This window comes from Strix uralensis, chromosome 26 (genome assembly GCF_047716275.1).
Source record: "Strix uralensis isolate ZFMK-TIS-50842 chromosome 26, bStrUra1, whole genome shotgun sequence".
Taxonomy (NCBI): domain Eukaryota; kingdom Metazoa; phylum Chordata; class Aves; order Strigiformes; family Strigidae; genus Strix; species Strix uralensis.
Genome location: NC_133997.1, coordinates 447,938 through 474,304, shown reverse-complemented (window position 1 = coordinate 474,304; position 26,367 = coordinate 447,938). Strand labels below are relative to the sequence as shown.

General features: G+C 53.5%; 1 protein-coding gene across 9 annotated transcripts; it reads left to right on the top strand.

Annotated features, from left to right (window-relative positions):
* The first annotated feature begins 191 nt into the window (after positions 1-191).
* Positions 192-25,850, top strand: USP28 (ubiquitin specific peptidase 28). 9 transcript variants are annotated; one of them, XM_074851161.1, is made up of 26 exons: positions 192-464; positions 3,675-3,752; positions 5,027-5,159; positions 6,364-6,475; positions 7,137-7,299; positions 8,159-8,245; positions 9,010-9,147; positions 9,584-9,657; positions 10,165-10,241; positions 10,357-10,505; positions 12,575-12,702; positions 12,873-12,968; positions 13,826-14,005; positions 14,694-14,908; positions 15,147-15,217; positions 15,530-15,758; positions 17,138-17,341; positions 17,854-17,993; positions 18,181-18,366; positions 19,145-19,240; positions 20,198-20,376; positions 20,472-20,550; positions 20,836-20,915; positions 21,979-22,102; positions 23,472-23,670; positions 24,822-25,850. In XM_074851161.1, the coding sequence occupies exons 1-26, from the start codon at positions 423-425 to the stop codon at positions 24,995-24,997; spliced, it is 3,435 nt and encodes a 1,144-aa protein (XP_074707262.1). In that variant the 5' UTR covers positions 192-422; the 3' UTR covers positions 24,998-25,850. The 9 variants fall into 9 exon arrangements, with proteins under 9 accessions (XP_074707262.1, XP_074707264.1, XP_074707266.1 ...); XM_074851162.1 differs by lacking the exon at positions 192-464 and adding an exon at positions 3,140-3,587; XM_074851163.1 differs by lacking the exons at positions 192-464; positions 18,181-18,366 and adding an exon at positions 581-3,094.
* The last annotated feature ends 517 nt before the right edge of the window (positions 25,851-26,367 follow it).

Sequence of the window (26,367 nt, the reverse complement as noted above, 5' to 3'; positions counted from 1 at the left end):
CCGCAGCACCGGACCACGACGGGCAACCATGCCGCGGCCCTGTGCACCCTTGCTGGTGGGAGGGCGGCTTGGACCCAGAGAGGGTTAAAAAAAGTTCCTTTTTTTCCTATTTTTTTAAATTTATTTTATGTTTTGATGTGTAAACAGGAGTGCCGCGGGGTCGGCGGCCACACGGGGCTGGTTCCTCCCGGTCACAAAACGGGGTGAAAAGGCGCGGCGGGGCCAGCGGAGGGGGCGGGGCCAGCGGAGGGGGCGTGACCATCGGCAGGGGGCGGGGTCAGCGGCAGGGGGCAGGCGCCCCACAGGCGGCGGCCGGAAGTGGCGCGGCCGCGCACGCGCAGTTCCGGTTCCGGGCCCGGCGGAGGTCGCTCGCGCATGCGCGGTGGGCGGGCGGCGCGGCCCCGCTCCCGCTGGCGGCCGGCATGACGGCCGAGCTGCAGGCCCCGGGCGGCGGCGGCGGCGGGGTGAGACCGCGGGGGGGGACGGCAGGGGGACGGGGGGCGCGGGGAGGGGGGCTGCGCCCGCCCGCCGCCGGCCCGGCCCGGCCCGGCCCGGCCCGGCCCGGCCCGGCTCGGCTCTCCCGCCTTGGCGCCTCGGGCCTTCCCGGCCCCGCTTCTTCTCAGGCCGGCGGCCCCGCGCGGCTCCCCGTGCTCCCCCCCGCTCGGTGCCGGTCTCCAGCGCTTCCCTCCCTGCCCGTGGCTTTGTCCCGGCCCGGAGGGCGGCCGTCTCGGTTCGCGGCCGGCAGCAGAACGCCGTGTCCCAGCTGTTCCGTGTGACATCGCCCTGTTCGCCCCTAAACCCCCCGCGGATCCCGCGTGGTAGCGAGGTGTTGGTCTCTGCGGGAGAGCGCGCGGGTAGCTCGGGACAGGCTTGTCACGACGGCTTCCTCCTCCTCAAAGCGCAGGAATTCGGCTTCTCCTTCCCCTCTCTTCTTCCCCTCTCACTCAACCAGCATCTTCTGACACTCCTTGACAAGAACTGTTGCTCTTAAATGTCAGGGCTCTGCATACATTGTCTCCCAAAGCAGTTATAGCTCGCCGCTGCTCCCGGCTCGTGATGTCGGTGGCCGTGCCCCAAGTTTCCACGGGCGCCTGCGCTTCTCGTCAGCATCCCCGTGCTCTCGGGGTGTGAGACACGCTGCGGAGAGGGCAGCGTTTGCGGCGGGAGGAGGGTGTCACCCCTCTCGTTGTGCATTTAGAGACGTGCAGGGGTGGCGTCAGGCCCCCAGGTGATGGACAGGAGCGCGCGTTGATCGGGAGTTGGCCGGCCACTGCTTCTTCCCGGGGTGGATGTTGGTTTGTCAAAGCCTGGACCAGGAGCGCGGGCGTTGTTCCTGCTGCCGCCTGCGGGCTGTTAGCCCTCTTCAGCTCGCTTTTCCCGCTGTGATAAAAGCGCAGCCGGGGCGCGGAGGCTGAAGGCCGTGGCTCTGTGTGCCTCTTCCGCACCGCCGCCTTCCTCCTCCTCGCGCGCTGTTATTTCTGGAACCCCCTTGAACTCCCGCCCCGCACTTGCACCCTTCCCCGCTCGCAGTTTCTCATCAAAACAAGCTACTTCTGAGGGCGGTGAGTCACGTTAGAGTAAGGAAAATGGCAAAACCTTTCTGTTCTGTCACTTAGTGGCTGACTGTGTAATTTTTATCTCCAGTACCCTCATTCCTCTCAGCCTCTGGGTTTTGTACTCATCTCCTGTTGCTGTAATTTAACACTAATAGCATTTTGGTTTGGGTTGTTATTTTTCCGGCAGGTAGGACTTTGGTCTGGTTTTTTAAGTGCAGTATGTATCAGTAGCAGCAGCTGTTAATTACCAGTTCTGGAGCTTGCTTTAAAGCACCATGGCACGTAGCCTCAAAAAGCAATCAACCAGACCGGTTATAGCAATGAAACCACGTGCGCTCCCCAAAAACTGAACAAAATTGTTGCAGAGCGTGGTTCCCGGTGGTTTTTGTTGGCTGCCAATCAGCTGCAAGCCTCTCGAAACTTGTTGTATGGGATAGGCTCTCCACTCTTAATACAAATCTCCTCAAAGACTGAGTAAAATTGCCCTGGAAATCATTAGAACGTGAAGCGGTAACTTAGAGCGGTGGGTCAGCGGTTGGCTTTTATGGTTCTGGTGGCCCTTGCGAGTCCTCCTTTTCGTGAAGCAGAAAAATCCCTGAAAATCACGCCCTGTCCCGCCTTGGATTTTGTTACTGTAACGCGGTTTATTAGCGTGGAGTTTTTTTCTCTCCGACGGAAAATATGCGCTGCAGCGTGGGGTGGGGTTAGCTGACAAGCGCCACTCACTAAGGTAGCAAAATTAGCAACATGATATAAGTGATTTGCCTTTGTGAAAGTGTACGCCCGTCCTCAGCCCTGTCCCCTTGGCTCCTCACCGCGCCCCTGGCTGGGCTTGAGGCTTTTCTCCGGACTAAAAGAGCGCGTGGGAGGGTTGGGGGTGTGCACACACACACGTGTTTTCCTTGTGAAAGGTGAGCAGAAGTAGTATTTTAGGTGGGACTACAATGAATAATTTATCGGGGTAATCCCATCAAAAAATAATCTGGGTTTTTTTTGTTTTAACCACGGATGCTTGCTGTCTTCTCGGTGTCTCTGCATGGAGTAGCATCCGTCAGCGGGAGGGGTGGATGGCTCAACAAAGGAGTTAACTTACTACTGGCTGGGAGGAACTTGTGCTCCAGTGGCATGAGAGCATCTTAAATTTTCTCCCAATGATGAGAGCAAGTAGAAACTTGAATTTATTCATCTGCAATGTTGCTGGTTAAGATTAATCAAACATGTGATCTTAAGAAGCTGGTATTCACCGGGCTGTGCCAACAGCAGGATCCCAGACAGCTTTTACAAGTCAGGCCTACACGATAGGGTCCCAGCTGTTTCTCCTGTCTTAACGTCCTGGCCGTGCTTCGCGGGGGCTGGCGGTGCGGAGCCGTATCTCACGGCATCGGATTTCGCCCAGGCTGAGCTGACGACGACAGCGGCTGAGCTGCGGCCACAAAATGGGGGTGGGGGTCCCCCGGCATCGGGGCTCGAGAGGCGGCTCAGCGAGCGCAGCCACCGCTCCTGCCGTAAGCCAAGGCTGCAAGGATTTGATGAGTCTGGTAAAGAAAATTTCTGTGATGGTGTTTTTTAAGTGGTTGAACCGGTAAAAGAAGGGGTTGTTGGCTGAGGCTCAGGGCCTGGAGCAAGTCTCACCAAACCTCGAGCGGCCTGTGTGGTGGGGGAGGGAGGAGCGATAGCAGCCGCTCAGGCCCTTATTGTCAGCGAGACATGACACGCGCAAATGGCATGTGCACCCGCGCTTAAAATAGCCCCTCGCCGCTGCCCGCGAGCACGCAGCCTCCTTATATGTCCGGCTGCACCCGCAGCTGGTGGAGGGGGCCTGCGCCCCCACAGGTGCGGAGCATCTGAGGGCGGGGGTTCGTTTCCTCCCGGGCCTGCTGCCGGCCTCCTGAGGATACAACGGGCGGAACGTTAGTCTGTAAATCGAGGGAAGAAAACTGGGGGTGCGATGTTCGGCTGACGCTGGGGTTACCATCCAGCAGTTTTCGTGTCAGTCTGTCAGGGAAGAGGACAGAACACCGCCGTGCTCCGGTGCGCCCTCAGCACGCCTGGCCGAAGCAGCTCGACGTCTGTCCTGGTCACCTACTCACACGCGCTTTCTTTATTTCTTGCCCGTAGGATTGCCAGATGCTGTTAAACCAGCTGAAAGAGATCACAGGAATTCAAGACTCGGCTTTCCTTCACGCAGCTCTGAAGGTTGGTGCCTGTTGTCGTTGTTCTGTGGGAAGGAGTCCTCTGAATTTGTCCCAGAAGCCAGGCAAGTTCAGGCTCTCTCGAAACGTGACGCAGGGGTGGGATGTTCCCCGGCGTGTCGGTGGGTGACAATGAGCTGGTCCTCGCCGACACGGTCGGTGCGCGGCCTGTGTGAGCGATTCTGCATGCGCTTCGTGGAGCAGCGTGGCGCAGGGGAGAGGTGAGGGGGGATCCTCCGCTGCTCTTCTGCCCCTCGCCCCTACCCCCGAGGCAGGCGGGTGTGCAGGTCACAGGGAACATGTGCTTGTGGGCCCCGTGTGGATTCACCCACATCTGAAAGAAAAACGCCCCCGCTAAGGTGAGAACAGTTCGTTTTTCTAAGAGGAGACCTGAGAAATCCGTGCTGCAGCAGCAGCGCGTGCTGTGCTAAAACATCGTAAACGTTTTCTGGAGGTTCTGCTCCTGCGGGGCTGTTACCTGTGCCTTAGGGTAAACACAACCTGGGAGGGTCAGAGCAGGATTTTCTCCATGTAAACCGCCTCAGGAGTTCCGGAGAGCTGCCGTCGCCTCGCTGGCTTTGCGGCTGGTGCTTGTCTGACGCCAGAGCAGTTGCCTCCGCTCCAAAGCAAAGGGACACGGGAATCTCTGGTGCTTGGAGAAGCAGCGTTTACCTGGAGAGATTCCTCCTCCTAGCACCCGCTTTGGTGTTTTTAAATTAAACCCATTGCAAGAGCTTCAGTCAGGAATTGTCAGACACCATCCATTCTCGGGATACGTAGTAGCGGGATGCGGGCTGTGCTGAAAATACACAAAGAGGTTTCTTTAAAAAAGTCCCTAAATGTTTCATTAAGAAGTAACGTACAGGAAACATTAAATTTAAAGGGGTTTAGCCTGTAGCGATGGTCTGCAGGAAGCCCTAGCTCGGTGAGAGACAGGCATCTTGAAATCCACAGGGAGTTTGATTCCTGATGGCAGAGTACCCTGTCGCGCTTCAGGCCTCCCGCAACTGCTTAAATCTCTTGTTAGGGAAATGAGTTTAGATAATGGAGTCTGTATTGTCCTAGTAATAAAGCCAAAGTGCTTTTGACAGAGAAATTCTAGCCTTCGCTATGCTCATTTTTTACTGCTTGTCACCAACAGATAGCTCTCTCCCGTGGCTGGGGAGAGCAGAGTCGGTGGTGCTGTGCTTATCTCTTCCACGGGCGCATCAAATGTCACGCAAACGTAGGTGAAGTGACCCTGGCCCTATGGATTTTTTTCCTGTCTCGCTCTCCTAGGCTGCTAATGGAGACCTGATGGAAGCCGTCGCCTTCCTGACGGAGGAGCACGCTCAGGCGCCGGCTCGGGACGCGGCTGCGGCAGAGCCCTCCGCTTGGGAAGGCAGCGCCGTGGGCAAACAGCTCCCCCCGCGTGAGTCCTTCGTCTCCGCTCACCCGCGTGGTTTCAGGTGTTTGGGGCCGGGCCAAAAGGGGACATGTCAGTCCCCCCCACTTCTGCCGGCGAACCCACCGGACCCTGTCCTGGCGCCGAGCCGGTCGTGCCGGAACCAGTCACTTGCCACGGGACAGTCCCGGCAGTTCAACCTTCCTGCTGCAGGAGAGCTGCATCCAGAGGAGGGGGCCTTACAGCGCTGTGACAGTGTTTGTAGTGACACATCACAGTTACAGAGCTGTCGTCCTGTTCAACAGTGGGTCTGGGCTAACCCAGAAAGCCCCTAGAGCCGAGCGAGCAGAAGAGGGGACTGGAGCCCTGGCGAGGCGTCTGCTGGCTGAGCTGCAAATGCAGTGTTCAGTATCGCAGTTCACGAAAACTTAAAATGTTACCTGAGCCAGCCGTTTGGCCACGTGAAAAATGTCTTTAGAAACGTTGCAGCTATAGGCAAAAGCAGGCCTCGCTTCGGTGCACTTAGATGTACGAGTGTACTCATAGCCTGCGGTCGCTGAGAACAGTCTCTTTGAGCTGTTTGCCCACGACACGTCTGTTAGCTGCAGCTTTCCCGGGTGGGTTTGGCGCCAGGCGGGTTCACAGCACCAACAATCTGCGCTGGGAGCTCTGGAGCAACAGCCGGCGCGGCGCGGCTGCCCTTTGTTCCTCTGTGCAAGGCTCGCACCTCTTCCACAACTGCTCGTTTTCCTTTCTCCCTCTCTCCTATGTCACTAGTACGTGAAATGACTCGTAGCTGAGCATCCCGACACGAGCGAAGGCAGGCGATGCTGTCTGATTGTGCCGGTTTTAGTGAAATCCTTTATTCTCGAAGCAGCATCAGCTGCCAACACTGGTGTCAAGTCATAACAAATACAAGCAGCAGCTGATGTTCCTGTTTCATTATTTCAAGAGGTTTGAAATGTTCCCTCCAGCTCTGAATTGGGGTGTAAGGAAATCTGGCCTGTACAGAGCTGCACGATGTGTCCTGTTCTCCTCATCCAGCCACTCGATCACTTGTTAGGTTTCCTAGCTACACGGATTTGTGTTTAAAACTTGAGCTAGAAAATTATGCTCCATCGTTAGACAAAATCTTACTGGTGCAGTGTAACGTTTTCTAGAAGTTCCTTCTAAAGCAAAGGTTTGCCTGCTCCTGGTGGGATACTGATCAGAACGCTGCCTCCACTTCTAGGTGTTACTGCTGCCCTTAGCCCGAGCAGCACGGAGGACCGGCGCCCGGTCAACGCCTTCACGCCACGGGAATCCCCAAAAGCTCAGCCTGCGGAGAGAGATGCTGCTGAGAGGTCAGTGGGTCGGTGGACTGGTTTTGCTTTTGCCGGGTATTGTCAGTGGATTCTTAAGCCGAGAACTGCAAAACAAACAAATCCCCTGGCAGGTGTATCCCTGCTGCTTTCAGAGGCGCTTGGGTCGTTTCTGCCCTCTGGGCCTCGGCTTGTGGGACAGCACTACAACGTGAGGCTTGAAATGGGAAAAGCAGGTTTAGTCCTGGCTTCTCCCCTCCCCGCTGCTGTGGCCGACCCGCCACGCGCAAGGTGCTGTGCTGCTGTACGGCGCCTGGCAGAAGCACCTTGAAATCGCCGCTGTGGATTCACCTCGCCCTGTCGCTGTGTAGCTTTATCCTCTTTCCCCTGGGTTGGATTTGCCCCCAGTAATGACTAAGGGCACCGGTTTTGCGTGGGGCTAGTTAATGAAGAAAAACACGCGTGTCTTATTTTCTTCTTCCGTCGTTCCAAATTGCCTCGCAGTCGCGTTTTCCACCCACCTCGTTTGAGGGCTGAACCTCCCAAACCCTGACAGTCAGATAAAGCATCTGTCGCACTGGGTGTCGCCGGCAGCGCCTGCCCCTCGTGTCCCGCCGCTGACTCGGGGGGAGCTCAATTCCCGTCGTGCTCCAGAGTCTTTCGAGGTGGTGTTTTACCGCAGGGTGCGTGTCTTTTGTGACAGACCACAGGAAGCGCATTCTGCTGAGAACAAAAATCGCTCCAAAAGGAAACGCTGTGAAGTCTGGGGAGAGAACCCCAAGCAGAACGACTGGAGAAGAGTGGGCGACTGGCCCGTTGGAATGAAAAATATTGGCAATACCTGTTGGTTTAGTGCTGTCATACAGGTAAGCTGACGGAAAGCTCTCCTGGAGTTGCTGCGGTCTTGGAGTCAAAATGTTTGTCAGTTAGAGTTCAGTGTGCAACAGCTCCATGATCGTATGCAGATAAGCGAATGTGACCGCGCTCAGATGAGACCTCTGTTTTTATTTGACACGATTGTGATTTATTCTGGGCGTGCACAGAGAGCCAAAGAGCAGTTAAATAGACTTTGAGTAAAAATAGATACCGATACGTCTAATCTGTGTGCGCGCAGGCAGGGCTTTTTTTGGGGCAGCGATGTCCAAATGCTTACAGAATGACAGAAGCTTGACTGGCAAACTGAACTGATAATTTAATTTCACTGCAGTTATTGTTGGCTCCCTGATACATGGTGTATCGTATTCCAGTTAATGGAATCCACAGGCAGAGATGCTTGCTGGGCAGCACGTATTGTTAGTGATAACCTCAACAAGAAGGGACAGCAATAAGTGGAACTGAGCAGATTTGTCTCTTCTAAGCATTTCACATCACCAGACAGAGGTTGATCACGGCTCCAGCGTTGAGAGGAAGTAAGGAAGCTTCCAATGGGCTTCTCCCTCACTGTGACGTTCCTGGATGCCGTTTCAAAGCTTGCCTGTGCAGAACAGAACAGTCTTCCCTGAAATGGTTCTGTAGGTCCTAGAAGTGGCAGGCTGAGATTGTGTCCTCTGGTGGGTGCGAACGTGCTGGCGTGGCACACGGAGCGCTCTCTTTGTAAACGTTTGTTCAGTAACACGAGGCCACCCAAGAGTTAGAAGTTAACAGAAAAGCTATCGAGTGAGAGAGTGACAGCGGCGAGTTGGGTCCTCACAGGTGCTGACTGGTCTTTTCCTCCTTCCCTTTCAGTCTCTGTTTCAGTTGCCAGAATTCCGGAGGCTGGTCCTTGGGTACTCCCTCCCACAGACCGTGCTTGAAAGTTGTCGCAGTCGCACTGTAAGTTTTCCTTGACTGTCACTGTCAATGTTCCCTCTTCTGTGGTTTGCCGTTCTGCTCTTTCTCTAAGCAGATTTAATTTGGCGCCATCTGATACTCCTGAGCCTCTGTTAATGGCTTTCCAATTGTCAGGCTGCGCTAAAGACAAATTTGGGAAATACTTTTCAAAGGCAGAATGGCTGTGAAAAAAAAATCAGATGCTTCTCATAAAGGTTTCCTCTAGAGCTTTGAGCTGTGGTGCGGGGAGAAATCTGTCCCATAAAACTTCAGTAGCCCCAGATGGTCCATTTGCTGGCACGCGCCGGAGAAGAACTGGTGTTTGATCGGGGCCGAAGGTCCCTCTAACCCCAGGACCTTCCCAGAGCCGCTGACAGAAGGTGCTTAGAAAACAGTGAGAGCAGAAGGCAGACGCAGAACAGTCCTGCGCTTCCTGCACCATCCTGGCGTGTGGCCGCTGCCACCGAAGAGGCTTCACTCCACTTGCTTTTGTGTGTGCTCCTGGTACTCTGAAAAACCTCAAATGCAGACAGAATAAGTGCATAAATCCACCGGGTTTTGCCTGCTGTTTTAGCCACTATTACTTCTGGCACTCTTTGCTCTCAAGGTTTTCTTTTGGTTGAATTTTTTCTCCTGCGTGTCTTTCTGCTTTTGTCCCATTCAATGTCACCTCTGCCCTCGGTAGCGTGCCCCGTAGCACTTTGTGTTAAGATGTTGCTTTTTTGAGTTGCAGGAAGGGTTTGGCTTTTCTTCTTTTTGCAATGCAGGGAAAAAGAAACATTGCATTCATGCAAGAACTTCAGTGTCTGTTTGCTTTAATGCTGGGAACGCGTCGTAAGTTTGTAGACCCTTCTGCAGCAGTGGAACTCTTGAGGGATGCGTTTAGATCCGCTGAAGAACAGCAGGTAAAATCACGTTAAAAAGCCTTTCGCTTTCTTCCAAACGGCACTCGCAGCCGCGGCAATCCTATCGCTTCATCCTGCTGTTCCTTCCGGGGGCCTCTTCCCATGTTTGTCGGCTGACAAGCAGCTGTCCCCGTGTCATTTAGGCGGAATGTACGTGCTTGCTAATTAAACAGCCAGCGGAACAGCGCTCTACCCAGTGCCATCTGGGTAGTTGGGTAGCGATCGCAATAATTCCCTCTGATCTAGTTTTCAGATGAGCAGAGCGTTCATTATCGGTCTAAATCAGCACAGCACTTCAGTTCCCCACTTCTTTCAGCTGGGTAGGTACAGCAGTTCCAGGCGGGTTGTGTTCCAGGAGGTTTGTGAGACCAGTAGGCTGTGAAAACACTTCCTGGTTGGTGTTACATTTGACTCTCGACTTCTGTCTCTCTCGTAGCAAGATGTGAGTGAATTTACACACAAACTACTGGACTGGCTGGAGGATGCGTTCCAGCTGGCGGTGAATGTCAAGTGAGTTTCCTGTGATCTCGGGAGTTTGACCTGGCTCTGAGGAGAAACGGATTTTAAATGCGACGCCTCAATAAATGAGAGGGCTTTCCCTGGAAATTCTGAGTCAGTGAGGGCTCTTGCTTTGCCGAGGATGATGCTTAAGCTTGAAATGCACTCATGAAGCGTTGCCTGTACGTGATCCAACGCCGGTATGGCCTGCAGAGTAAATAAGCTTTTCGGGTGAACACAGCAGAACCGGTGTACATGAAAGGTCTGGTGTTGGGGAACGGCATTTCAAAAGGTAGTGCCTTAACTATTTATTTTTTTCTTTCCCCTTGCCAGTGTAAATGTTATGTCATGCTTTTGAGTATGGAAAGAGATGAGAAGCTTCCTCTGTATTTTGTGCCTGGATAGAAAACGTCACTTTCGACTGTAGGAGGGTTCCCAGGCAAAGACTTAGATTGTGACTTGGGGCTTTTCTGCAGCCTACAGCTGCAGATGAACGTCTGCTTTCTCCTTCCAAAACAGGAACCCTGGGGACAAATCTGAGAACCCGATGGTGCAGCTGTTCTACGGGACTTTCTTGACCGAGGGTGTCCATGAGGGTGAGTTAAGGATTTGGTAGATTGGTCAAACCAGCACAATTGGCTTTTTCACTCCTTGGAGGGGTTTTGATTTCTAAAGTCAGTTTATGGTTTTCGTGTCGTTTCCATCGCGCAGGCAATACTTTCTCCAAGATCGAAACCTTTGGCCAGTATCCCCTTCAGGTAAATGGGTATCGCAACCTGAATGAGTGCTTGGAAGGAGCCATGGTGGAGGGAGAGATGGATGAGGCGACAGCATCTCAGTCGGTGAAGTACGGACAGGAGGTTAGTTTTACCCGTTTTTGTGGAGCTTTTGTTTGCCTGCTGCAGAAAACTGCAACACGTGTGGCGCAGGGGTGTCTCAGTACATTCTGATCACTTTAAATGTCAATTGTAAATGTTCCCTAAGGATCGACAGACAATATTTTCTGGGTACCTGGCATCTTGTGTAAACGTAAGCGTTACTGGTGAGACACTAAGCCTTTGCTTGTTTGTAAAGATGTGTTGTCCTAGATAACCAGTTCGAGGAGTTTGTTTTAAATTTAAAAGGTAAACTCTGCTTCTGATGCAAGTGTGATAAAGTCTCTCTCTTTCTGTTGAAGCCTACCTGTACCTGAGTAGGGGAGAACCACTGCCTCCATATTTTCGGAGGGTAAAAGTACAGTGCTTAACTCCATGGTATGCCATTTGGAATTTGTATCTTACTCCCTATTACAGTGTGTGTCTTTTTTCTTCTCATTTTCACTCTTATCTTTTGACTGTGCTGATTTTTTTTTAATTTCTTTTTTTTCCCAATCTTGCAAATCACAAACCAATCATAGAATCCTTAATTGCTGCAAAATAGGAGGTGGAGGTGTCCCATTACATTCAGCATCCTGCATGTGTGAGCGCAGCTGAGAAGTTTCCTTAGACAAGGACTGGGATGAAGCACTAATCCATGTGCAAAGGGGTCTGGCGTGGGGGGGCGGAGAAAGGCGTTTTGGTTCTATGAGAACGTCCCAACAGTCTGTGGCTGTGGTTTAAACTAGGAAAGGAGGAGCAGAGTCTGGGGCGGGTAAGCCCCGTCTGCCTCCGGACTCAGGTGCGTGTTTCTGGTTTTCCTCGCTTCTGCCTGGAGCCGCTCAGGCGCGTTTACAGCAGGCGTGGACGAAGCTGATGTAGGCTGGTGCCAGAGACCGAGGGGCACAGGTTCTTTTTAATCCACCCTTTTTACTTCCTCCAAATCCTTTTCCGAAAAAGAAGGGAAATTGGACTCATCGTGGAGATGTTTTAATCACTCTTTGTACGGATAGAAGGAAAAGGCTCTGGCTTTATTTCTGAGAAGTCTGACTGGAAAAACTGTGCATCTTAATTTCACTTCCTAGGGTGTCGTGGCTAGAGGACTGCATGATAGGGGACACAGAGAATAAGGTGCATTTTGTCTTTTGAGAACGTAGGTGAGTGTACTGAAGCTCAAAGCATCAGTGGGGTTCACAAGAACTTAGGTTTCTCCTAGATAATAGGTGCATAAATCATTCCTTCTCTGCCATTACGTCCTCTTGTTCTGAAGACTGGGCTGCTTCTCCAAAAGCTCAGCTACCTGGCCATTCCCTTCCAAAGCTTTTCTAAAAGAATTAAAAAAACCCACCTTCACTGGAAATATTTTAGCTCTAAAAGATTTATTGCAGCAGGAGCTCTGACAGGAATCCTGATGAGGAAAATGAGCTTAGCGTGCTCGTCCCAAGCCCAGCAGGGAGCATCGTCCGGGTGCGGGAGAATTCTGGCACTGGGTGCTGGAAGGGTTTGTGGAGCCAGGAACAGAGGGAGGAAGCATAAATTCAACCCAGAATTGTTCTTTCAGCGTGTCTCTTTGAAACAGTGTAAGAAACATACAGAAAGTGGGTGTCTTCTCTGGATCCCCCCAGCCGAACAGTTTGTCAGAGAGAGGATAAGGAGTCAGGTTCTGCTTAAGGGCTTCTGTTTTGTTCTTCATCATTGCATGCGATCTACATTGGAACAGAACTCTCGGAAGCTTGTAGCTGACATCCAGAGTTTGTGTAGCATCTGCTAATTTGGTAAAATTTGGTGCTGGACCCATTAATAATCCATCAAGCTGGATGCATCGGGCAATGAAAAGTGATTTTCTGAAAGCTATCATGAGGCTTCTTCACAGTAAAAATGTAAAATGGAAGCAGAAACTTTAATCTCGTAAAATCTGGCTTTCTGACTAGTCACTCTGTAAACATACAGTAATTCAGTATTTAAAGACAGATATTTAGGATTGGTCTAAAATCATTTAGGGTCAGTCTAAAATGTGCCGTTCAGCAGTTGTCTTAAAACAAGTCCCTTTGGGGGCATTTCTGCTTTTGTTACAGCGCTGGTTTACAAAACTCCCACCAGTACTGACCTTTGAACTCTCCCGATTTGAGTTCAATCAGTCCCTAGGACAGCCAGAGAAAATTCACACCAAGCTAGAGTTTCCCCAGACTATTTATATGGACAGGTGAGTTGCTCTGCTGTATGGTACGTTTAAAGCTATTGCTTTGTTGTAATTAAAGAAATTAAAAAGGTCGTACGGGTGAGCAAGGAAGGATTCTGAAATATTTAAGACAGGTTGTGGATGTTCGAAGTAAACAAATCCCGCCTGGCGGGGCTCTGTTTTTCTCTGCTCAGGTACCTCTACTGCAGTAAAGAGCTTATTCAGATGAAGAGAGAAGAAATGAAGAGATTGAAGGAGAAAATGGTGATTCTGCAGCAGAAACTGGAAAGGTGAGTAGTCAGCTAGCCTTGTCTTTGTGCCCTGTGGAAGCGTGCAAGTGCTTCCTTTTAAATGAGCTTTCCCATAGAAGAGAAACTTGTAGGGGAAGCAGAAACAGAACCAGGTTTGTTCTGAGAACTGTGGAGCCAGGAAGCGTGTTTTTACAAACTAACTCGTGGCTTTGACGGTTTCTGAATATTACTGGTGCTCTTACCAGAAGAAATTCGTTAAATAGTCCGCTTGTCGCTGCCAGCTGCATTGGCAGGTTTCCCCGAGGAAGCCTAGCGATACGTTAAAAAGAGTCTACGTTATTTTTTATTTTAGAGGTCACCTCCAGCTTAGGGCCGGGCATTGTTTCTCGGGGAAGGAAGGAGGTGGGTAGGGAAGGTCTGTTGTGTGGGCAAGCAGGTGCTTTCACGTGCCGGGTGCCGAGTGTAAAAGCCCTTTGAATCAGCATTAAAGTCACTCGTGGTTCTGCGCTGCGCGTGTTGGCTCTGAGGGCGGGCGGAGGCGCGCGCCTCGCCGCTGCCCGAGCTGCCTGGGGTCCTGCCGGGCATCACCGCGGCCCGCGCGCAGCATCCGGCGGGCTCTGGCGGAGGGCAGGGCATTGCCTCCCCGGCAGCGGGTTTGGGGCTGCTCCGTTTCTGTGACTAACGTGGCCTCGGGGCTGGGAAGCTCCGCCGGTGGGAGGGGGCAAGTCAGGTCCCTCTGCGTGGCCGGGGCTCCCCCGTGCTTCCCTCACCCCTTCAGCTGCCTCATCCCGACGTGGCGCGGGCATTTCCTTCCCTGATGCTCTTCCGTTGGCCCCTGGGGTTTAGGCAGGCGGTGACGTTCCTTCCTTCCCGCCCCTCGGTGCGTGTGTCCGCAGGTACATGAAATACGGCTCTGGCCCCGCGCGCTTCCCGCTGCCCGACATGCTCCGCTACGTCCTGGAATTCATCGCTACGAAGCCGGCTGGGGCGGCTGCTCCCGCGCAGGGCTCGCAGACACCGCTCCCGCCCTCCCAGGCCAAGCCGCACGTCTTGGACGTGCTTTCACAGCCCGACGGGTTAGTAAACACAAATGAAAGTGTTTCCTAGGAGAAGGCGCTCGGCCCTTCGGGCAGAGGCTGCTGGTTTGCGTTCTGCAGGGGAGGGATTCGTCGTCGGGGCGCTGGGAGCGGGACGCTGCGCTGTACCGCCCGCGCCGGCGGCCGCTCGCTGCTTTGCTCATCGCTTGGCTCCGTTGGTGTAAATACAGCACTGCATCTGGCCTGGGTTTTTCCTTTGCCAAAAGCATCGCCATATTCCCTGTCTAAGCAGCAATTCTGAGTTAAATTATGTGCTTTTTTTGATTAGGCTACTAATTTTTTTGCTTCATCAACCCGTAAATTACTGCAATATTGGGTTATTACAAACCTGGGCGGAGTGGTTGCTTTACGCTCTAAATTAAGCTGAGTAAATAAATACATGAGTTCCTTAGTAGGAAGGGAAGAATTGCTCATTGTGGATCAGTGCTTAGAGATTTCTGTAAGAATTTTCGCTTTGATTTGTCCTGTATGATTTGGTCTCTTAAGGAAGAAGTACGTTTCAATGTACCTGTTCTGTTATGTTTGCACCGTGCTGGAAGGGAAGGGAAGGGCCGCTCTGGCTCTGGAGCATTTTCTGTTTAGTTTATTTCACGTTCTTTTCCAAAAAGAGCAAAAGCAGGAGACAGATTGAAAAACCTGTCCCCTGCTGTTGGATTTTGCTTCGCAGCATACTAGAAAGGACAGATACTAAGACTGAAGACGGACCTTTCTTTTTGGCGAATTCTTCACCGCAGCCAAAGTCACGTCCGGTGCTGCAGGCTTCCGGCTCGCCAGCGGGGCTGTCGGATCATCCAGCTCCTCACGTGGTTTCCGAGGACGAGCTGAGCCTGGTTCGGACGTGTCTGCAGCGATGGAGAAACGAGATTGAACAAGACGTGCAAGGTGGGCCCCAAATGTCTCGGTGGGGAGTTTCCTGTTGAACGCCTCCTCGTTCCCCCTCTCGCTGCAGCTGGATGCGCCCCCAACTACAAACCACCTCGTACATGTTTTGGCCCTGGCGTTCGGTGTGTGTGATGGTTACTGCACGGCTTCAGCCTTTTTGAAGTGAAAGGGGCCGGGATAGCCCCACAGGTAGTCGTTCGTTTTTATGCGCTTCTCTCATTCGTGGTGTTGTTGGCAGATCTGAAGGAGTCTATTGCCAGAATCACCCTGTCCATTGAACAAATGTACTGTGACCCTCTCCTCCAGCAGGTAAGAAGCTTCACCAGGGAAGTATTGAAGCGATACTGCCCATACCGGGGTTTGTTAGTAGCTGTCTGTTTAAATTGTCCACTTTATTGCATTTAAAAAATCCCAGCGATGAAGCAGAGAAAGGATCCTTTACGAAATTCTCCCTGCTTTTCCCCTTAAAAGCCAGTGCTTACTGAGCAGGAAATTTCCCCTCCGAACCAAGAGCCTGGTACCAGGCTACAGCTATGAACATGTCTGCAACTTTTGTCCAGAGGTCAGGCAAAGTCATTTCCTAAAGGTACGTCTGAGTGCGATGTCCGTGTGAACTTGCAGGTTCCCTACCGCCTGCACGCGGTCTTGGTACACGAGGGGCAAGCGAACGCTGGTCACTACTGGGCCTTCATCTACGACCAGCCCCGGAGGCGCTGGCTCAAGTACAACGACATCTCGGTGACCGAGTCGTCGTGGGAGGAGCTGGAGAGAGATTCTTTCGGAGGCTTGAAGAACGCCAGTGCCTACTGCCTGATGTACATAAGCGACCAGGTGTCCCGCCTTGCTGCAGGTACTGGGTTCGTTAGACGCTGCGTCCCTCTGGCCTGCGCGATCGTGACGTCCTCGGCTCCTCTTCGGCACGGGAGTCTTGCGACAGCACAAACAGCTTCACCCCAGATAGAAGTCAGAGCGTTTGCTCCATACTCGATTCATTTCTAAATCCCCGACAGGGCTGAAAACTGAAGCAAGCACCATAGTGGTGAGATCAGGCACCGTGCTTTATGTGTTCTGAAATTGTGTAAATATTCAAGCTCCCCGTTTGCCCCTTGCAACGTGTGTCTAGTGCTGCCGTTTTTCACTTTGACTCTTTATCTAGTTTATGTGACAGGGTTTCTTTTACAAGGGCATGCAAACGCCTCCTACTTTATTTCTCCCGTTTTTATCACACTTTCTGACGTGTTGGCTTGGGTTTTAGCAGTATCGTTACACTGAACCTCAACGGGGCTCGTCTTTTTACTCAGCCTTTCCCGGTGCATGAGTTATGGGTAACACTGGCTTAGACTTGCGAGTGCGTTTGCAGTGCCAATGTATAAATAGTTATGTGGAGAAATTATTGTGCACATGGCACTATACATGGCAAACAGCTGTAGAAGAACCTAATAATTTCACGCGTGGTTCATTTTGATGTAATAAATAGAAAGAAACAATGGAGAACTGTCATTCTGTTCACTGCTAAATATGGCTGATGAGTATCTGGAGGTTGTTCTTTGTCTTCCTGTGGCAGTTCTGTTTCTGAAATGAACCCGTGGGGTGGGTTTTTTCCTCCTATTTAATGCAATTTTTGTTGGGTTTTTTTTAAAGATGCTTTGCTTTTACAATGGCTGCATAAGAAATATCTGCGCAGAGGATTGCTGTTTGCTTTTGACAGATTTTAGCACTTGTCTAAAGCTGATAGTGCTTGGGGTTTGTGCAGATCTGAAACTGAACACTGAAGTAGGTCTCAACAGTGCTGAGAAATGCTGGCACGGTGCTCACACGGGGGAATCCAGGCCGTTCCTACCCCTGCATGCTGTGGAGCGTCACAGGTGTGATGCTCCAGCCGAATTGTGGATTTTCTGGCTATTGGCAGTTTCAGTCCCGTTCTCGGTACAGCAGCAGCCCTCGAGTGCGGGCGCGTTTCTGAGCCGCTGCATCCACAGGCGCTGTTCTGGAACGCCTCTGTGCTGCCCAGTGCTAGATCAGAACTGGATTTTGCCTCAGATAACTCTGTAGATTTGTCTTTATTTTTGTACTTTTGCTTGTGAATCGTCTTAAATGACAAAGCCAGTAGAAAGTTGGGGTTTTGCCCGTTCACCCCTCAGGCGATTTGATTGCCCCTTTGTTCGGTCCCCAACGGTGGTGCCCTGCCACTGCGTGTTCCCTCACGCGCCGGTCCTGCGTTTCTTCCAGCCGAGGACGAGGGCTCCGAGGCTGGGCAGTTTCAGAAGGAAGTGGAAGCCTTGCCCCCAGAGCTGAGGCACTACATCCAGGAGGACAACTGGCGACTCGAGCAGGAGGCAGAGGAGTGGGAGGAGGAGCAGTCCTGCAAGATTCCTCAGATGGAGCCTTCACCTGCCTCTGAGTCGCAGGACCTCTCCTCTGAGTCAGGACCAGGTAACGCCACGTCCGAATTCACAAAGCGCTTGAGGCGGCGAGGGCCAGCTGGTCCGAACAGCCGCTGTGCCGGAGCCGCGCGTGAATTCCTCGGTGTCCAGGAGAAACTGTTGCTGAAGTAGCAAAGGCAGCTGGTGGAGGCTCTGTCCTGGCACTACGAAAGGCTGTTCTGCTATTTTTGCATCTGCGCCCTTCTGGGCTTGTCACCAGAAAAGCTGTTTTCCATTCACTCAATCACAATGGGCTATTCTCATTTCACTTCCAGACTTTTTTTTTTAATAAATATCCAGTAGAAAACGTTCAAGTGCTGTTCTCTGGAGTGGGCAAGTGTTCCTTGGCAATCCCTGAGGGTGTGTGCCATGCCCACCGAAAAGGGGAAAGCAGGAGCTCACCTCTGGGGTGGACGCAGCAGCTGTTTAATGCTGCTGAGACAAGTGACAGAAGGTTTTAGCGCAGGAGAGGGGAAGAAGTCTTGCGGTTCGTGCTCACTGATGCCACGCCTCTCCTGACAGATCAGTCGTCAGTCTGTGAGCAGAGCATGCGCTCCCTGTCCTCTGAGCACGCCCTGATCGCCAAGGAGCAGACAGCCAAGGCCATCGCCAACACCGCCGAGGCCTACGAGAAGAACGGCGTGGAGGCTGCTCTCTGCGAGGTAGGAGCTGAGCCCCAGCCCGGGGGCAGCTGTGCTGGCCTTTGGACTCCTCTGCTTGACAGACCTTTGCCTTTTCCATTTCTGTGTAATTCTGCAGCGGCGCCACGTTTAACTCGGTCCTCTTTCTCTTTCCTGTATTTTGCGTTGGTTTTCTTACTCTTTTTCTTCTTTCTCTTCCTGGCCACAGCCCAAGGAGGTAGAACCCGTGAAGGCCCAACTGGGAGACAGAGCCCTTACAGTTCAGGCAGAGCCCGCGCAGGACACTAAGGAGACAGAGGCTGCTGCCCAGACTAGCTCGCAGGTCTCTGAAGTGGAAATCCCCAGTGTGGGGAAGATTCCCGTTAGATCCGATGCAGACGGATATAATGAGGAGGTACAGACCCCAGCGCAGGGATTAATCACTGCCGGTCGCTAACCTGTAACTTTGTAGTGAGCTGGCTTTGAGATTTCCTGAGATGGGGTACGACAGTGGTCTGTCATGGAAGCAGCGCTGCTTGCAAAGTCCATTTTCCCACTGTGGAAGTGAAGATTAAGTAATTTCATTTCTAAATGCTGCAGAGAAGCAACTCTGTAAAAGCACACGACCGTTAGATCTGCACGTGGTTCCTGTAAGTCGTCTTTCTGGCACAGCTACGTCAGCATTGGTCCTGGCTGTGTTCGTGTATTTGCAAGGGTCTTTACTGTATTCAGTTACAGTTTCAGCCCCTCTCCCAAAGACAGCAGCCGCTGTATCCAGTACCAGTATCCAGTACCCTGGCTGCTGATTTTTTGACTCTGACTATTTAACCGCACCCGCACGTACCCGAGCAGCGTTTGGGAAGCTCAGTCTTTCCCACGAGCACAGTGGGATTTCGCACAAACGCTGAGGCCATGTCGCGTTTTCGCTTGTTGCATTTACAAATTCAGGGCTTGGAGCGACCAGCCGGTGCTTAAAACCAGCCTGCATGTACAGTGCATGTGGTAGATGGAGTAAGGAGTGTACGAGTTAAACCACGCACAGCTCTGCCTTATTCCACCTGTGCTCACACGGTTTCCTTTAAACCTTACCTTTGGGAAGTTTTTTCCATTCTTCACCATGCCTTCTCTTCTTTCCCTGTCTGTTACCGTTTCCCTTGTTCCTGTGTGTGTTTGTTTTCCTGCTTCGGTGGTAGGTGATGCTGAGCCCCGCCATGCAAGGTGTCATCCTGGCTATTGCCAAAGCCCGCCAGACCTTTGATCGGGACGGGTCTGAAGCAGGGCTTGTGAAGGTATCTTGTTTCTTTGCTAAATCCCACGCTGTGGACGTCTGCGTTCACAGAGGGCAGAATCTGTGCTGTGTTGACACATCAGGAACGTCAAGGGAACGACTTGCAGAGTTTTTCTTCTAGTTAGTGGCCTTTCTGTCCTTCATTTAGCTTCCGCCCTCTTATTGCGACAGCATATTCCTGGGCTCTAAACAATTTTTAGAGCTTGTCAGAAAAAACCTCATTCCTCCCAGGAGAAACAACCACCTTTTTTTCCCTTTTCACTATATTTTCTGCTTATTCCTTTAGTACAGGCAGCTGTCTTGATCTGGATAATAAAAAGCAGACTCTCTCGGCGCGCCTTTCGGACTCTGCTGCCTGGGGTCCGCGGTGTGACCGTCAGAAAATAAACCAGCGCTCGTCAAATTTTTTTTTGGTCCTGAACGTGCACATTCACGGTGACCTCTCTTGTAAAATGTGCCCTCGAGAGGTGTCTGTGTGGAATGGGGGGATTGGAAAGAATCCGCACTGCTGAATATTGAAGCTGCGTTAGATTTTACAGGCAGGTAGATTTATCTAAAAATGCAGCACGGGAGAAATCCCCCGTGCTTTTAATCTGCAGGAATATAAATCACAAGGCGCTCTGGCGCCTCGCTACAGATACAAGTGTACTGCAATTGATTTTTACAGCCTCGGCACTTGCAGGGGGATTACCAAAGTAAGGCAGCTACGTGCCCCCCTCTCTGGAAGGCTTTTCACCGCCTCGGTGCTTTCAAAAAGCGCCCACCGAGGCATGGGGGCTGCCTCGGTGTGGGTGCCTCGGGCTGGTAGCTCCAGGTGTTGGGCTCCCGCTCACCCCTGGAGCACAACCCCGCAGCAGAGGCTGGGCATCGCCCACGGGAACCCCGCCGCTACGGGACAGGGTGAAGCTCCGTATTGGCGGCGGCGGCGCAGCCCCCTCAGCGGGTGTTTCCCTGACAGGCCTTCCACGAGGAGTACTCGCGGCTCTACCTGCTCGCCAAAGAGACCCCGACCCCTCAGAACGACGCCCGCCTGCAGCACGTCCTTGTTTACTTCCTGCAGAACAACGCTCCCCAGCAGGTGGTGGAACGGACCCTTCTGGAGCAGTTCGCAGACAAAAACCTCAGCTATGACGAGAGGTTTGTGCCGTGGATTCCGGGAGGCGGCTGTTCTCAGCTGGGAGCGCCGTGGGGGCCGTTGTTCTGATTTTTCTCGTCTCTGCTGGCCCGAGCAGGTCAATCAGCATTATGAAGGTAGCGCGAGCAAAGCTGAGGGAAATCGGTCCCGACGACGTCGACATGGAGGAGTACAAGGTGAGGGGCTGGAGCGCCGGCGTCCGCCCCGCTCGTGGGCAGGGCCAGCGCCGCCCGAGGCGGTGAACGCAGCCGGCGCTGCCCCAGGCGCGTGTCCGCGAGGGGGGATGGATACGCTGGGAATCTCCTGAGCGTCGAGGAGTGTCTGTGCCCTCTGTGCCGCTTACGAGCGACGCGTAAGCCCTTCGGAGGGGAAAGTCTGACGCGCTGTGAGTTGCGACGGAAGGCAAAGCGCGCGCCCGGCGGGGGAAGCTGACGCGCTGCTTCCTCGCTGCTCCCTGACAGCGGTGGCACGAAGACTACAGCCTGTTCCGGAAGGTGTCGGTGTACCTGCTGACAGGGCTGGAGCTGTACCAGAACAGAAAGTAAGTTACGGGTAACTGTGCGCTTGGGCAGGGTGAGCGGCGGCCACCTTGGCAGAGCTTCCTGAGCCGTGACGGCCACTTTGCATCCAGGCTTGTCTTTGGGGCCAGCGGGCTTTCTGTTGGACGTGCCAACAGCCCTTTCTGGAATCCACAATCAGCCCTGGTCCAGTTTAAATATTATGCTGAGGCACCGGCCAGCTGTCCGACCATTTCGTAGGGTTTCCCCTCCTTTCTCCCTCTCTGACTTAGAGCTTTATATTCTCATTTCCAGAGATGGGTTTGCAGGAACGATTGCCATGACTGGGTGTTCTTCCCCCTTTGGACTCCTGTATTCAAATAAAGTTGTCTTGAATTGGACATTATACTTTGTGTAAACACACACTTCGGAGTACTCTAGGCCCTTAAGAACTTTGGAAGGGCCTTTTTTTCTCCCTGCTGTTTTGGAACCTGTATTTTACATAAATAGTGCGGTGCAGAGAAAGGCAGTGCCGTTATGAGGGTTTGTAATTTAAAAAGTGATTTTTCCAATCCAAAAAAGAAACTGGCTTTCTGAAATCATTCGGGGATGGAAACAGAATTGAATTCTGAGGTGGTTTAGCAGTGACGAGCCACCAAATTGAGGTGGGCAGATTGACAGGAGGCTGGGCAAGAGCATGTTAGAGCTTCCCTGAAGTGACCTCACCCTCATCAGCTGTTTTCTTTTCTCACCAGGGGGGTTTAGAAGCTAGAAATACTTAAAGGAACTGAAAACTTGTGCACTTCTTTGAGCCTTCTCTCAAGGTGCAAAGTTCCCGTAGCAATACCGAGAACGTCAGCGCTGGCGTTCACACTCAGGCTAAGCTGTACACAAACTTGGCTCGGAAGGGCTCTTCCCAAGATGCTCATTTGGCACGTTAATTACTTGACGGAGGGCATCTGTTTACTGCTGCTTTGGCAAGGAAATAAAGCTTTTCCCATCGGGCCTGGTTCCTCTTCAGGCCAAGTGGGAAGTGTTTCCTGAGCCGCGCAGCGGTCGTGCCTTGGCCGGAGCCTGCGGGCTGCAGAGCTGATGCTCCTCTCCTAGGTACCACGAGGCGCTCACCTACCTGGTCTACGCCTACCAAAGCAACACCAAGCTGCTGCTGAAGGGCACCGGCAGAGGAGTCAGCGAGTCGCTGATCGCCCTGTACAGGCGCAAGTGTCTGCTGGTGGGTACCGGGGAGCTCGACGCTCACCGCTGGCGCGGGGCGGGGCAGGGGGTGGCCCCGGGGATGCGGCTCCTGTGCGCTGTGGTGGCCGTCCTGCCTTCGGCTGGGCTGCAGTTAATTTTCCCAAGAAGCCGGGAGGAGACACAGCCGGGATCAGGCCGTACCGTGTCCCCTTTTAGGAGCACCTTAATCAACATGCTGCCTTTTCAGAGAAGGTTTGGGTGCTGCTGAACACACTCTCGGTGCTTGTGTTGTCAGCTCAGCGCTTGCATTTGTTTCTGTCCATTCGCTTCCTTCCCCCCGCAATATTTATTTCTGATATTCATGGCTCTCTCTCTCGGAGCAAAAGATGATCTCCTTTTCCACAGGAGGCAAAAATCAGCAAAAACTGAGGTTTGTTTTTAGTTCAGGCTCCATGGTTGCCTGGACCAGTGTAACTCTCTGGTGCCCGTCGCTGTAGCTTCTGCCCCTGGCTGAGCACCAGCAGTAGTACGGAAATCTGGAAAATGATAACTCAGTGAGAGAATGTGCCCTACAGTGCTCAGGGGATCTGGGTAAATCATAGAATCACAGGATGGTTTGGGTTGGAGGGGACCTTAAAGTCCCACCCCCCTGCCATGGGCAGGGACACCTTCCACTAGCCAATTCCTGATCCACCGAGTGCTCCATCCCTCAAACCCATGTCTCTCCAGTTGAGACACAAGGATGTTGTGCGGGACAGTGACAAATGCTGCACAGGCCCAGGCAGATGATGTCAGCTGCTCTTCCCTTACCCCCAGCGCTGTAACCAGGTTTGTCAGGGCCGATTTTCCCTCAGCGCAGCCACATCAGCTGTCACCAGTCCCCTCCTTATTGCCCGTGTGCCCTGGCACAGGCTCCAGGAGAATCTGCTCCACAATCTTGCCAGGCACAGAGGTGAGACTGACTGGCCCGTAGTTCCCTGGGTCTTTCTTTTGCCATTTTTACGTCTGGGGGTGATGTTTCCCCTTCTCCAGTCAGTGGGAGCTGCACCGGGCTGCCACGGCTTCTCAGATATGATGGACAGTGGCTGAGCCCCTTCACCCGCCGGTTCCACAGGCACATCTCATCAGGTCCCCTGGACTTGGGCACCTTCAGATTCCTTAAAAGGTCTCAAACCTGATCTTCTCCTACGGTGGGTGGTCTGGATCATCAGTTTGGTTCTGTGATGTGACTCCTGCCATTAAAGGTGGCCGTTCCACCAGAGCCCGGTGCCTGGTTCCACAAGCCTCTGTGTCTCTGGCAGCCGTCAGTGAAGGGGCCGAGCCCTGCGCCGTCCCTGACAGCTGATTCTCTGGGGTCTGGGCGTCCTTTTCACGAGTCTGTCCCCTGGTTCTCCCTCCTCCCCTAGAAGCTGAACGAGGTGGCAGCGTCTCTGTTCGTTAGCTGTGAGGAACCTCGTGTGGCAGAGGGCATTGGCATCCTGAACGAGCTGATCATCCCCTGCATGCACCTCATGAACAACTTTGAGATCTCCAAGGAGGACCTGGATGCCATCGAGGTGATGAGAAACCGCTGGTGCTCCTACCTGGGACGAGAGGACATGGACGGTAGGGAATGGCGGCCAGCTTGACCTTTTCCGTGCTGTTTGTGGGCAGGGCAGGGTCCAGCTCCAAACCTGAAAGGAATTAAAGGGCCGTTGAAAACAGTTCCCTAAATTCCTGGCGTTGGCGTTGTAGCATGTTCAGGTATTTCTGACTGTGGGAGGAGGAACGTACTTGAATCACCCCTTGAATTGTGCTCTAGAAGAATTTAATCTTTTGCACGAAAGCTGCAGGATTCCTCGTCCCTGAAATGTGAAAAGCTGGTTTCCAAAGAGCGGCTCGGCGTTCTCTAGGTGTGCGCTGGTCCTTGGTGGTCTCCCTGACCAGAGGCTTCCCTGTAGTCGGCAGGGGATGCTGGCAGGCGGTTGCAGAGGTTCCACGTCGGGAGGGAGGGACAGGTTTTATGGGTGGCCAGAGCTGCGGGAGACTGGATGGGGGACCAGGCTCAGGGGACCTTTGTGTTCTGAGAGAGGTTTGTGGTTTTAGAGCTGTTCTTGTTCTCTGTTTCCTGCTGTGCTCTGGAGTGGGGCTCCCGCGACTCCCCTCAGGCCGTTTCTGTTCAGAGAAATTGGTTTCGACCCCCCTGATCTGCGTGTGAAGGTCTGGGGAGTCGTTCCAGGTTTTTGCCATTAGCAGAGGGTAAACTTGCCATCAGACAGTAAGGCAAAAGCACAGAGGTTTATTCTCAAAGTAACGTTGTAAAAAGAAAATCAGGTCACTTTACGCTAGCACGCCAGTTTCCCGTTCTTGGCCCTGCCACGAGGGCATTTACTTGGGCGGAAGATTTTAAAGAAACAGCGGTTGGGTGCCGGCACCTCCCCGATCGTTTGCGCTCGCTCCAGCGTCGCCCCTTTCCGCTTTTCTTCTCTCGGAGGCGCCGGTCCTGGGGTGCGCGGCCGGTGGCCTTTGTGCGGGGAGCGGCCCCTCGCCAGGCTGGGGGGTGCCTGCACAGCGCAGGCCACCTCTGGGGTGTCGCAGGCTCCAAGACCGCGTCACAGATTTGCTCTCTGGGCCCTTCGAGCGCAGGGTCGGTATTCGGGCGCCTCTGAGCTGCGTCGGTGCCGCGGGGGGCTCCCCCCTCCACACGGCCCTGGGCGGGCAGGCGCGGGGGCCGAGCGAGCCTGTTACTGACCGTTTCATCCTCTCCCCCTTGACAGCCAAGCTGCAGGAGAAGCTGGGCGAGTTGCTGCCCCGGCTCCTCGACTGCTCCACCGAGGTCATTGTCCTGAAAGAGCCCCCGAAGATCCGGCCCAACTCCCCCTACGACCTCTGCAGCCGCTTCGCAGCCGTGATGGAGTCCATCCATGGCGCCTCGGCTGTGACGGTGAAATAGAGCGCAGGCCCTCCCGCCCGCCCGGGCTCGGCGGGGCGAGGGCAGCGGCGGGGCGACCGGCCTTCCCAGCCACGCGCTGTGTACATACGAACCAATAAAAAGCGCTCTTGCACTTGTGAGGTGAAGGGTGACGCGGTGGCGGGCAGGGCCTGAGCCCCGGTGCCTCCTTGGGGGATTCTTCTCATCCACGCAGGCCCCCGGGGCTGCGGCGGCAGCGGGGCAGGAGCTGTCGCGGCGCTGTCAGACGTGTTTGTGTCATGCCGGGTGACTCGTGGCTCGTGCGTTCAGGTCTCGCTGGGCTCCTGCTCGCAGGAGTCGTGTGACGGGGACGCAGCGGGGAGCAGCGCCTCACACTCCCCAGTGTGCAGCTGCGTGTTTTGGTCCGTTCAAGCCTTTTCTGTTTTAACTGGCAAAAGAGATCACGCAGGAGTCTTCCTCCGAGGAGGGCCCAGTGGCTCACAACAGGACGGGGCCGTACGTCACGTCCTGCAGCACGGCGCTGCAGCGGTAGCGCGCGGGTGAGGGAGGCCCCACACCCCACAGGATTTTCCCCTCTCGGCTCACAAGTGAACTTCATTCTGGCCTCCAGATTCCCGGTGCCGGGTTCACGTCGCCCACATCTCTGAGTGCTGGAATCGCCTCCAGTTTTGGTGGTGGCGGGTTTTTTTCAAACTGACTTTCTGTAAAAACCGTGCCCCGATTGCATTTCCTTTGGCGGGCAGCCTGTACTCGCGTTTGGGCGTTGTTTGAAACCAAAAGCTCTGAGTAACTGGAGGGGGGATCCTGTTTGTTAGGACTATGCAGTTTTTTCTAAAAGTGCAATAAAAGCATTTGTTCTATGTTAGAATGAAAAGGCTCCCTCCGTGTTTTTATTTTGCTCCAGTGTTTTGCCTTCACGTTCCTTCTGCCTTTCACGCAAAGAAAGGAGAGGAGGAAAAAAAAAATAATGTTGGCAAAGTAACGCAGAAATTTCTGCAGCTTGATGAAGCTCCCGGAGCGGCCGAACGGTGCGTGGGGTCACGAGATCCCCCGGGGTCTCCTGGGGAGCACGTGGGAGCCGCCACCACCGGGATTTCATGGGCGTTTGCAGAAAAACGGCTGAGTTTGGTGACTGGGAGCGGAGCAGGGCTCGGAGCAGGCACGCGGGGGAGCGGCTGCAGCGCTGGGCCTGGGGAATGGTCCCGGGGTTCGCTGCCAGGGCCGGGAGGTTCTTCGGAGGCTCCTTGTTCCCAGCGGAGGGTCTGTCCTGGAGCCCTGCGCCAACGCCTGGTCAGGCTACCAAGCTGCCCACGGCAGATGTGTATTCACATTAAATAAGTAGATCTAGGAGATCCCATAGCCAAAATCTCTATTTTCTTTATTAATTGGGG